Raw genomic sequence first — 13,643 nt, forward strand, 5'->3', positions numbered from 1 at the left:
TAAAACAACTTTTACCCATATTTATTTATTTGACTAAACTTTATGATAGAAACAACTCTATACATTGAAAGAAAAAAAAGAAAGAAAGGGAAAAAATTATAACTACGTATGATCAATGAAAAAGCTCAACCGTCCTTTATATCATACCTATTTAAATGGAGAAGGCGGTAATCTTTCTCACTGAATAAAGTCACGCCGACGCTTAGGCTTTACATTTCCATCTTTCTTAACGGATTTAATACGTTACGGCAAAGTTTCTAACCTTAAAAAGCTCCCTCCACTTTTTTTCAATGATTAAAGTCCTTGGATTTAAAATTTTGCAGGTATTTAAATTTTAAAATTATATAAATAAGATAGATAAAATGAATTTACTTTAAATATATTAGGATTTTTACGCTGTAAGGCGTTTCTTTTTAAAATTCTCTTCTAATCCTTGTTGTCTTGGATATACACCATCAGATTAGGTGTTAGATGATAACTAACTCGGTTATCACTGCTCAACTAACTCACTCATTAATTTCATAACCTAACTGAATTCCAAAGACCGGGGATGCCTCTGAAAACTAAAGGTTAACGAACAGTTACTGTCCATTTGAACTGAACAAGGGTTCGAGCCGGCTTGCTTTAGTATACAGAGTCTTCATCTAGAGGGGAATCATTTTTTATTTAAAAACATTTTATTTATAATAACAATAGTATTCAAATTTTTATTGGGTTTTACTTAAATCTCTTTTAAGTGGTTGGAAGATTCCTTATCTCTAGGATAAGGTGTTGTCATTTTTTTATCTTAGTAAATGGTATAAAGCATAAGTTTTTTTCTTCTTCTTTTTCTTCTTCTTTTTTGTTTGTTTGTTTTCTGGGTTTTACCTAAGTCCCTTTTAAGTTGTTGGAAGATTTTTTTTTAAATGTTGCTTTGAATATCATGGAAATAAATCAATGCTATAAAATTATCTTAAGTCTTAATCTCTCCTTTTGACTGTAAATGAAAAATTATAATTCATTGTTCCAACTCACTGTACATTCATCTCACCTTTTGATTTCACTATGTTTTATATTAATAGCCTAAAAAAAATTATTTTAAGTAATGCTTTGAATATCATGGAAATTAATCAATGCTATAAGATTATCTTAAGTCTTAATCTAAATTTAAATATTTTAAAGAGTAGTTCTTTTATCTTTTAATTTCATGTATTAGTTCTTTTATATTAAAAAAAAATAGGATAAGTTTTTTTTTTACTTTCTAGGTTTTACCTAAATCTCTTAAGTGGTTGGAAGATTTTTTTTTTAAGTAATACTTTGTATATCATGGAAATTAATCAATGCTATAAAATTATCTTAAGTCTTAATCTAAATTTAAATATTTTAAAGAGTAGTTCTTTTATCTTTTAATTTCATGTATTATTTATTTTATATTAAAAAATAAAAATGAGATCCCTTGCATTATTTAATAAATCTATTAAAATAAATTTATACTATAATTATTTATTTTCATTCAATTTAATTTTTCCAATTAAAACAACACATGAGAACATTAACATATGAATATTTTGGATAACTCATAATACATGAGATCCCTTACATTAAAACTATATCTAAACACTATAGAATTAGTGATTTCTTTTTTGTTACAACCGAGTGTTTCTAGGGGATTATAGAGAGGAAAGACGGTGTTATAGTGGGTAGCATAACTTAGGTTCTTACCCGAAGGTTTATATCTTCTTTAGGAAGAGGCCTTTACATGTTTATGAATCTATTGAACATATCAACCCAGACTTTAATAGAAAGCAAACTCCCAAGATGAACATTATGGATTTTTTCCATATCTCAAGCATAAGGTGTTACCATTTTTTGATCTTAGTAAATGGTATAAATCATAAGTTTTTTGTTTTTTTTGTTTTTTTTTTTTTTTATTTTCTCGGTTTTACCTAAATCTCTTTTAAGTGGTTGGAAGATTCTATATCTCAAGCATAAGGTGTTTCCATTTTTTAATCTTAGTAAATGGTATAAAGCATAAGTTTTTTTTTTTACTTTCTGAATTTTACCTAAATCTCTTTTAAGTGGTTGGAAGAATTTTTTTTAAGTGATGCTTTGAATATCATGAAAATTAATCAATGCTATAAAATTATCTTAAGTCTTAATCTAAATTTAAATATTTTAAAGAGTAGTTCATCTTTTAATTTCATGTATTATTTCTTTTATATTAAAAAATAAAAATGAGATCCCTTTAATTATTTACTAAATCTATTAAAATAAATTTATACTACAATTATTTATTTTCATTCAATTTAATTTTTCCTTGCATTAAAACTATATCTAAACACTATGGAATTATTGATTTCTTTTTGGTTACAACCATTTTGGATAACTCATAATACATGAGATCCCTTGCATTAAAACTATATCTAAACACTATGGAATTAGTGATTTCTTTTTGGTTACAATAAAGTGTTTCTAGGGAATTATAGAGAGGAAAGATCGTGTTAGAGTGGGTAGCGTAGCATAACTTAGGTTTTTACCCCCAGAGGTTTATATCTTCTTTAAGAAGAGCCATTTACATGTTTATGAATCTATTGAACATATCAATCCAAGCCTTGATAGAAAATAAAACTTCCAAGATGAACATTATGGGTCTTTTCCATCTCAACCATAAGGTGTTAGCATTTTTTGATCTTACTAAATGGTATAAAGCATAAGTTTTTTTTTATTACTTTCTTAGTTTTACCTAAATCTCTTTTAAGTGGTTGGAAAATTTTGACTACTTAAATATCTTTTAAGTGGTTGGAAGATTTTAGTTACCTTATCAATAAGACACTCATTCCAAATTCCATTATATATGAATGTTTTTTTCCATTACAAAGGCTTAAGATGTTAGTGCAATGTTTTTTTCCATTACAAAGGCTTAAGATGTTAGCGCAATGTTTTTTTCCATTACAAATGTTTAAGATGTTAATGCAATGAGATATATTTAAGCTAATGTAAAAATTCATTCAAAAAATAATTCATCCCTCCAATCGAGTATGAATACATCCATGAGTAGAGGTTATCAAGCTCATAGTTTTTTATTAAAGATATCAAGGCCTACATGACCTAAATGTAAAAGCAAAAATTATTTCATTGTTCTAAATGAGTATGCATTAATCTCACCTTTTGATTGTAAATGAAAAAATATAATTCATTGTTCCAAATGAGTAACATTCATCTCACCTTTTGATTTCACTATGTTTTATATTAATAGCCTGAACAAATTTAATATTTTTTTAAGTAATGCTTTGAATATCATGGAAATTAATCAATGCTATAAGATTATCTTAAGTCTTAATCTAAATTTAAATATTTTAAAGAGTATTTATTTTATCTTTTAATTTCATGTATTAGTTATTTTAAATTTTAAAAAATAGGATATGTTTTTTTTCTTACTTTCTCGGTTTTACCTAAATATCTTTTAAGTGGTTGGAAGATTTTTTTTAAGTAATACTTTGAATATCATGGAAATTAATCAATGCTATAAAATTATCTTAAGTCTTAATCTAAATTTAAATATTTTAAAGAGTAGTTCTTTTATCTTTTAATTTCATGTATTATTTCTTTTATATTAAAAAATAAAAATGAGATCCCATTTAATAAATCTATTAAAATAAATTTATACTATAATTATTTATTTTCATTCAATTTAATTTTTCCAGTTAAAACAACGCAGGAGAACATTAGCATATGAATATTTTGGATAACTCATAATACATGAGATCCCTTGCATTAAAACTATATCTAAACACTATGGAATTAGTGATTTTTTTTATCTTAGTAAATAGTATAAAGCATAAGTTCTTTTTTCTTTTTTTTCTTTTTCTTTTTCTTTTTTTCTGGGTTTTACCTAAATCTCTTTTAAGTGGTTGGAAGATTCCATATCTCAAGCATAAGGTGTTGCCATTTTTTTATCTTAGTAAATGGTATAAAACATAAGTTTTTTTTTTTTTAACTTTCTTGGTTTTACCTAAATCTCTTTTAAGTGGTTGGAAAATTTTGGCTACTTAAATCTCTTTTAAGTGGTTGGAAGATTTTAGCTACCTTATCAATAAGACACTCATTCCAAATTCCATTATATATTAATGCTTTTTTCCATTACAAAGGCTTAAGATATTAGTGCAATGTTTTTTTCCATTACAAAGGCTTAAGATGTTAGTGCAATGAGATATATTTAAGCTAATATAAAAATTCAACAGGTCTAGGATGGATTTTTATTTTAAAGATATCAAGGCCCCCAAATAATTCAAATAATTCATGGCTCCAATTGAGTATGAATACATCCATGAGTAGAGGTATTTTAAAGATATCAAAGCCCACAAATAATTCAAATAATTCATGGCTCCAATTAAGTATGAATACATCCATGAGTAGAGGTTATCAAGCTCATAGTTTTTGATTAAAGATATCAAGGCCTGCATGACCTAAATGTAGAAGCAAAAATTATTTCATTGTTCCAACTCAGTATGCATTCATCTCACCTTTTGATTGTAAAAGAAAAAATATAATTCATTGTTCCAACTGAGTGTGCATTCATCTCACCTTTTGATTTCACTATGTTTTATATTAATAGCTTGAACAAATTTAATATTTTTTTAAGTAATGCTTTGAATATCATGGAGATTAATCAATGCTATAAGATTATCTTAAGTCTTAACCTAAATTTAAATATTTTAAAGAGTGGTTCTTTTATCTTTTAATTTCATGTATTAGTTCTTTTATATTAAAAAAAATGGGATCCCTTGCATTATTTAATAAATCTATTAAAATAAATTTATACTATAATTATTTATTTTCATTCAATTTAATTTTTCGAGTTACAACAACATGAGAACCTTGATAGAAAAGAAAAAACTTCCAAAATGAACATTATGGGTCTTTTCTATATCTCAAGCATAAGGTGTTACCCTTTTTTGTTTTAGCTACCTTATCAATAAGATGCTCATTCCAACTTCCATTATATATGAATGTTGTTTTTCCATTACAAAGGCTTAAGATGTTAGTGCAATGTTTTTTTCCATGACAAAGGCTTAAGATGTTGGTGCAACTAGATATATTTAAGCTAATGTAAAAATTCAACAGGTCTAGGATGGATTTTTATTTTAAAGATATCAAGGCCTGCAAATAATTCAAAAAACAATTCATCGCTCCAATCGAGTATGAATACATCCATGAGTAGAGGTTATCAAGCTCATAGTTTCTGATTAAAGATATCAAGGCCTCCATGACCTAAATGTAAAAGAAAAAATTATTTCATTGTTCCAACTGAGTATGCATTCATCTCACCTTTTGATTGTAAATGAAAAAATATAATTCATCATTCATCTCACCTTTTGATTGTAAATTAAAAAATATAATTCATCATTCATCTCACCTTTTGATTGTAAATGAAAAAATATAATTCATTGTTCCAACTGAGTATGCATTCATATCACCTTTTCATTTCACTATGTTTTATATTAATAGCCTAAACAAATTTTATATTTTTTTAAGTAATGCTTTGAATATCATGGAAATTAATCAATGCTATAAGATTACCTTAAGTCTTAATCTAAATTTAAATATTTTAAAGAATAGTTCTTTTATCTTTTAATTTCATGTATTAGTTCTTTTATATTAAAAAAAATGGGATCCCTTGCATTATTTAATAAATCTATTAAAATACATTTATACTATAATTATTTATTTTCATTCAATTTATTTTTTCAGTTAAAACAACATGAGAACCTTGATAGAATAGCAAACTTCCAAGATGAACATTATGGGTCTTTTCCATATCTCAAGCATAAGGTGTTACCATTTTTTGATCTTAGTAAATATATATATATATATATATATATATATATATATATATATATATATATATATATATATATATATATATATATATATATATATATATATATATATATATATATATATATATATATATATTATATATATATATATATATATATATATATATTTATATTTATATTTATATTTATATTATATATTTATATATATTTATTTATTTATTTATTTTACCTAAATCTCTTTTAAGTGGTTGGAAGATTTTGGCTACCTCTAATAAGACACTGATTCCAAATTCCATTATACATGAATGTTTGTTTCCATTACAAAGGCTTAAGATGTTAGTGCAAGGTTTTTTTTCCATTACAAAGGCTTAAGATGTTAGTGCAATGAGATATATTTAAGCTAATGTAAAAATTCAACAGGTCTAGGATGGATTTTTATTTATTTATTGGCCTATTTTTCCTAGACACAAATTCTGATTAGATAATGGACAAATTTAGAGTTTGTTTTCTCACTTTAGATGGATTTCATCTTGTCTGTTGTCAAGAATCTTGTGCATTTGATGATGCATATCTATTTTGGACAAGAAAATTGGTTCTCAATGATGCATATCTATTTTGGACAAGAAAATTGGTGTTGGCCAGCCAATAATTTTGGTGGAAAATTCTGCCATGAATAGTGATAAGATCAGAATTTATGGAGCTCATGTATGGGTAGATTAGATGGCAAAAGTTTGATGGAAAAAGTGGAAAAAGTTCGATGGAAAAAGTAGCCTAGATTGAGACAGCTGAGAAAGAGAAGATGAGGATGAAGGAGCATAAGATTATTTCTAAACAGACAGTTAATTTATAATTTCCAGAAGAGTTGTTTGCTAATTTTGTAATACTTGCCATTGAGCATGCTAATTTTGATGGAATTGAATGGAGCTCTTGTAACTAGGGGAGAAAATGCTTCAACTTTGTACAACCGAGAACTAATTGAGGAAATCATGATCAGGGAGGACAATTTAATTCACTTTTCAGGAGTTGAGTTGGGATAAGCTTCTACTATAGTCCTGAGACTAGCAAAGTAATTATATAACATCAATGAACACAATTTCAGGAGTTGAGTTGGGATAAGATTGTACTATAGTCCTGAGAGTAGCAAAGTAATATCAATGAACACAATTCAGAGGGAAAGCAAGCAACAGAGCAAAGTGCAAATATATTGAGTGATCGAGCTGAAAATTCTTACCTTAGCAATTGAGGTGCAAAGTCTAAGTAATATACAGGATCACTCTAGAGAAATAATGTTCAACGATCAAGCTCCTAAATTACAAAGGTGTTTCCACTCCAGAGAAATGATGTTCAACAAGCAGGCTCCTATATTTAAAGGTGTTTCCACTCGAGTGAAATGATGTTCAACTTATGCACAATTTTCTTGCAGTTAAACCTAAACCAAGAGTCGCCAATTTCAGCAATTACAGTAGTTTCATTTGATAGCATGCCCTGCAACCAACCAATTTTGACCAAAGAATATCAACAATAATCCTATTGTAAATGTATCCTCTAAGGGCAAAGCCAACGAAAAGACAATTGTCTGAGTATTGTTACTTCAGAATATGCTACTTTAAATGTATCCTCTAAGGGAATAGCCAATGAAAAGACAATTGTCTGAGTATTGTTACTTCAGAATATGGGTAGATGCGTGAATATGTTTGAATAGAATATTGACCCTCAAGGACTCATATGCTGCACTTTTGAGGGGAACACCTTCGGGTACAAAAACTTACAGCATTTCCTTTGCAACATCTAGTGCCATAAGGCGTTCCCCTCTGAAAATAACTTTCCTAACTGCCTTCGTGTCATAATCTGTGCCATTGGATATTTTGTTAGACGATTGAGTTATTACTATCTGTTGATTTGAATTTGAATATTGGAGAACGGTTACTACTCGGTTTCCCAACCACACAAACAAGTCTGGCTTGTGACTCAACGTGTTTATTTTTCCCAGCATTTCGCTCCAGATAGTTAATCCGTTGCAACCACTCAAATCAAGATATGTAGATATGTAAGCTTAGTTAAATTTCTGAATGAATTTGGAATCCTCTTCAATTTGATAAATGTTCAAAACAGTCTGGTATTGAAATGATTTCTTATTTCTGAGCAGTTTCTTAATACCAAGGCCTTCAGTTACTGGAGATCGCAGATTTTTCTGGCAATTTTGTCATGTGTGAACTGCGCAAGAGGAAGGGATCACTAATGGTCCATAGCAAGGCATATTACCAGGTAATGTGACGAGCCCTGCAAAAGGGCAACAGAGAGAGCACAAGCACCTGCAGAGACAGAAGCAAGGGTGCTCTCGTGGGAAAGGCAGGAGCACAGCCAGTAGCAGCATCATGGACAAAGGAAGCATATAACATAGAGGAATTTACCGTGAACTAAGTTCATGCAGAGGACCAGCACCTATTGATGTTGATATTGATCCATCAAATCACAGTATAGCGAATCCTACCCGTCCCACTGAACGCTTCAAATATGCGAATCTAAGCCTGCACCTCTATTACATAGAGTGGCTCATTCCTCGCACCTCGCAAAGCCAGCAACTAGGGCAGAGCCAGCAGAGGCTAAGGCAGGAGAAGCATCTGTAGTTTTTGTATATTAATGCAGTATAGCCAATAACGGTAGAGGAAGCGGTTCTTATTTGTCGATTCTGAAAAACGATATGCAATAGCTATTAACTAACTAGAAACTGAACCCAGATTTTTATTGAATAACTTACAAAAGGAATGGATAGGAATGGATGATTGAGCACTTACAGATGATAGCGGCGAGAAATCGTCGATTACTTTCTCTGTCCAACGCCAAAGACGACGCGGCAACCTTGAATCCTCAGTAAGATCTCTCCCCATATCCCTAAGCTGGTTATGCATATGTATGTTATTTAGACTGTCCACTTCTACAAGACTCTTATCCTCTAGATTTTGAAACCCCTGCCTTCCTTTCCAGCGTGATCCATCTTCAAAATGTTTGAGCATCTCATGTAAACCTGTTGGATATTTTGCAACGTACAAGTCTCGCTTTCTTCACCATTTTGGACACAGACGTTCGACCACATTTGCTCATCAGTTATTCAGAAGAAAATAAATAGAAGCGGTGTGAGGAAAACTTGCATGGTCTAACCATTGTGGGGTTACCCGGAAAGTGATCATTCGCAGCAATTGAAGGCTGGTCCAAATGGTGGCCTAGCTCTCTCAATCATGTTCATAAGCCACGTCCAATGAATCAGTGCTGGAGTAGCCTGCATGGTCTACCCATCGTGGCAAGGCAGCTCCAAATGATGTCCCTTTTCTGTCTCCACAGAGAACAAGCACTAGGAAGACTGCATGGTGTTGCCATCGTGGCATTTCCAGAGAAGGCATTAGTCGTGGCAACTGGGACAGCCCGAATTGGTGGCCACGCAAACCTTGACTGAATTTTTTTATTTCCTATTTAAATAGTATGGCGAGATGTGGATCAAATGACGAATTTTAAGACCAAAAAAAGCCAAATAGTCACAGAACAGTTACGTATGGAACAAATGAAATACTTGTGTACACAACTGGAGTCTCTCTTGCCCACTACTCCTCCCAATGTAATTACAACATTAGATGCCTTCCACGACTCATACTGTATCTATATCAAACTATAACATCGCAGGTGATTGCTTTAAGCTTTTTATAGGCCTAAATTATATATTTGAATTCTTCATACAGCTTGACAGATGTGGATTGTACGAGGAAGCCATTAATTACATTAGAAAGCTCGAGGAGGATCTCCATCAACTGAAGAGAAAGAGAGACCGTCTGCTGGAAATCCAATCTGGACAAAAAACAGACAAGAACATAGACCTGAAGGTAGTCTTGGAAATTTATGACAGGGAAGCAATTATCATAATTACCAGCCAAAGAAGGCCAAGATATATGTGGAGGATTCTAGAGGAATTTGAAAAGCATGATCTAGATCTAGAGACCTCGCAGCTTTCTGCTGGAGAATCTTTTGTTCTTCTACACTTCCATGTCAATTTCAGAGACAATATTTACCATGATCCAACTCAGATCCAGAGTTCTCTAGAATGCAGGCTTCGATTAACTTATTAGATTATTGCAACATCTTGTTGCTGATGTGAAATTCATATGGTTGTGGATTGCTTTGCTGTGATGCCATTGGCACATAACCGTCATGTACTCTTGACTGTTGCAGGCTACAGTGGTTTCAGAACTAGCTTCTATGATGGTATTGCTAATTCTGAGGATGATGAGCAGTAGATTTTCTGCAAAGCTTGATGACAGCAAGAAAACACAGCCAAGAATCTCCAAAAGCCAATGTAAGAGGAAGACCTGGGTTGTACATTTATAAATACAAATTTTAAACAAGCATAATTTCTCTTCATCTATGAAGTGTGTGCTTGTTATTTCTACGGGCAGGGACTACTACTGAAGATAATTACAAGTAGTTAATTTGGTCACATTTATAAGCTGAAACCCAAAACTCGGGCTCTCAACCCACTTGAAAAAATGGACATAGATTATTTATCAATAAATCCAATCCACAAAGGAGAGCAGGGCAGGAAAACATTGTTTTCAGATGAGGCTTGATGTGATGGAAGAGGAATTAGTTTGTACTGAATATCAGAGTTGCACTAATATGAATGTGAATTCAATTTCATTTTTGCTCCGGAGTTAGCCCGTGTTTAACAATCTTAATTTCGTTTAGCATAATATGTTTTTTTGGTGTCTCCACCATGTCGCAGATTCGATTTGTACAATACATAATGTCCTCAGTGGCTAGTTAATTGCTCTCAAGGTTTTGACCATGATACCTTGTGTTGGATATTTTGCACTCTCTGGTTTCTTAGCCACCAAGCTTCAACCCTTTAATGACACATCTTATTTTTTCATTAAATATTCCCCCTACTTCATCCAAAAGGCAAAATACATTCATTTTGACCTCAATGACATCTTCGTCAGCTTTGATGTTGTCTCCTTCTTTACCAAAATCCTTGTTCCTGAAGCTTTAGAATTAATATCCCAGTTAGAATTAATATCCAAGTTGGTCGACCTTGAAACCCTTAACTTTATTAAAATTTGTCTATCCTCGACCTTCTTCTCTTACAATGGTACAATGATATCTGCACTTCTAAATGAAGGATTTCTGCACTTCTAATTTAAGCATAGGAATCCAAAATTCAATGATATTCACCCTGTGCAAATATTCATGTTTAATTATTTATCATATTGTTCATGAATTAATATGATTTTATTTAGTTTATCTCATCTACTAGTATTTTTTCAAAATCCATGAAATATTTGCTATTGGAACTTGAAATACCATCTTTGAAGATTAAGAGGCAATCTATGTTCGAAAATGTTATAGAATTTGTCAAATTTGGCATAACATAAGTGATTTCTCTTTATCTTCTAGCTTTGAATGGCATTTTGTTTACTAATTTTTATCTTTAATTATTTTTTATATGTCATGATTCTTATTGAATTTATGCCTTACAACGTTTCCTTTGCAACATCTGGTACAAATGCTAGTTATGTTGATTTGGGTAAAATTAAGAGGGGTGTACATTGTGACCATAATGGATTGATTATAAGTTTGTTCATTAAGCTTTATTTTTCTAATAAAAGTTAGATAAATATATTTTAGTATAATTTAAAATTATTTTTATCATATTTGTTTTTTATAATTAATTTAAATTTTTTAATTAAAATTATAAATATCTAATATTTTATAGTTTTTAAAAATAGAATATTTATTTTTTAATATATTAAATTAAAAAATAATTAATATCACTTTCTCATACTTAAATAAAAATTATACATTTTATAATTTTAATAATTTTTTAAGGTTATTGTTAATAATCATATTTGACAAATTTGAGAGAGAATGTTTAATATGATTTGAATTTAGGTTATTGTTACTAACCAACTCCAAGTTGCCATTATACCATAATGCAAATATAATGAAATTTTAGTTAAAAAAATCATGGGGTTTTGGTTTTTTTTTTAAGATTAATCATAAAAATAATATGATATTTATAGATGCAATTATATATTTTATTATTATTTTATTCAAGAATTATTTTTAGTGTAATTTTTTGGACTTTCTAGTGTTGGAATTGGTGGAAAATTTTGAGGTGAAATCTTGATTTGTGTTATTTAAACTTATTTTTTTGACTGTATATATGGATTAGGCACTTTGAAAAATCTCTAGAGCACTTCAATTGTGCAGGGGCTACCCATCAAGCTTGTGATTTCAATAAATTCCTACAGATTTTAACAAAATTATACCAGAAAAACTTTCAAAAAATCTCACTAAAAACAACTCAATTTCGAAATAACCCATAAATCTAAAAAAATTCTTTTATAAAAAGTTAAGTACAGTGCAATGCTTAAAAACTATTTACTTCACACATAAACCTAGGTTATTAAAGTAATAACTCTTTCCAACTGGAAACTAAAAGTGAATAATAATAAAATATTTTAATTTTATAATCCAAGGTAATAAAATTATTAGAATTGAAGTTAGGTTATTATGTAAATGTCAATTAATTTTTGAAGTTAGGTATTAAAAAAATATCTATTTATTATATTTAAAAATGTTTTATTAGAAAAGATGATGTGTTATAATGTTATATTAAAAATAGAAAAATAGCTAAATTTATATTATTGCCCTGAAAAGTTAATTCTATAGCCCAGTATGATATGTGAGGGTGTATGTAACAAAACTAAAAATTTAAAAAAATCTAAAAATTAACAAATTTAAATAATTATATAAAACATTTAAATAATGTAGAGTCATAAAAAATTTGCACATGAAAAAATTAAATCTCTCTCCACTTATATTAAATTTTTATTTAAAATAGATCTATACTAATCTAACTAAATTTAAAAAATATTAACTTAATGCACTTACCATTTACATCAATATAATAACTCCATCATTATCAATCTAAAGAGATAATCCAACTCTGTAAAGTGAGATATCACTCCATCTTTATCAAACTAGAGAGATAATCCAAATCTGTAAAGTGAGATAGTGCCTTGGAACTTTTACCTGTTATGTAAAACTTTTGGAACTTTTACCTGTTATGTAAAACTTTCGAACATTGTACTGTGAAAACCTATTGAACCAGTGAATTTTTCGGGTGGAATAAAACGCCTTAGTCTAACTAGGTGGAGGAATTGCCCAGAAATTTATGGAAATTTCAGTGATATTTAGAGAAAATTCGGCAAAGATTTTTGTAAATTCAAGTTATAGTTGTTAAACTTCAAAATTTTAGGTGTCCTGGAGGTTTTTGATGGTGCTGAATCCATTTCCACCATCAAAAACATGATTCAACCACTGCCTCTACAAGATTTTATGAAATTTTTTGCCCAGATTCCAGCCGTCAGGGTAATTCCTCGACCTTGATAGACTACTCCAAATAAAACACAAGCCCAGTTAAGGAGTTAGAAACCAGTTTCTTATTAATAAAACAGTATCGCCGTCACTCGTTCTTATCGAAAAGAAAATTCGAAATTTACAAATGGTTCACGCACAATTTCGTATATCCGACAAATGAAAATATGAATTGCTGGTTCTTAATTGGCGTCGTTTATTTTATTTTAGATTTTTTTTAATAAATAAAAAGTAACGGAGGTTGTAGATTTAATAATGCAAGAATATTCTAAGTTGTATATTGAATTCAATTTAATGCTAAAAATTAAGAGTTTTAAAATTGGTTTTTAAGTTTTGATTTTTATGGTTGTATATGTATTATAAATTTTGTGTTATCTAAACTTTAATAATGTTATTACT

The 13,643-nt window shown here is 29.5% G+C and overlaps 1 protein-coding gene across 1 annotated transcript in view; it reads left to right on the plus strand.

Annotated features, from left to right (window-relative positions):
- LOC149259386 (uncharacterized) overlaps positions 1 to 9,934 on the plus strand; it is a 50,145-nt gene extending 40,211 nt beyond the window's left edge. The window contains exons 2-3 of the mRNA XM_089454057.1: positions 9,296 to 9,429; positions 9,551 to 9,934. Of these exons, the coding sequence (XP_089310183.1) occupies positions 9,296 to 9,429; positions 9,551 to 9,934 (518 nt within the window). The remainder of the gene's footprint in view (positions 1 to 9,295; positions 9,430 to 9,550) is intronic.
- The last annotated feature ends 3,709 nt before the right edge of the window (positions 9,935 to 13,643 follow it).

Source organism: Pinus tabuliformis, chromosome 6, assembly GCF_031772625.1.
Source record: "Pinus tabuliformis cultivar Carrire ecotype Pingquan chromosome 6, CPIR1, whole genome shotgun sequence".
Taxonomy (NCBI): domain Eukaryota; kingdom Viridiplantae; phylum Streptophyta; class Pinopsida; order Pinales; family Pinaceae; genus Pinus; species Pinus tabuliformis.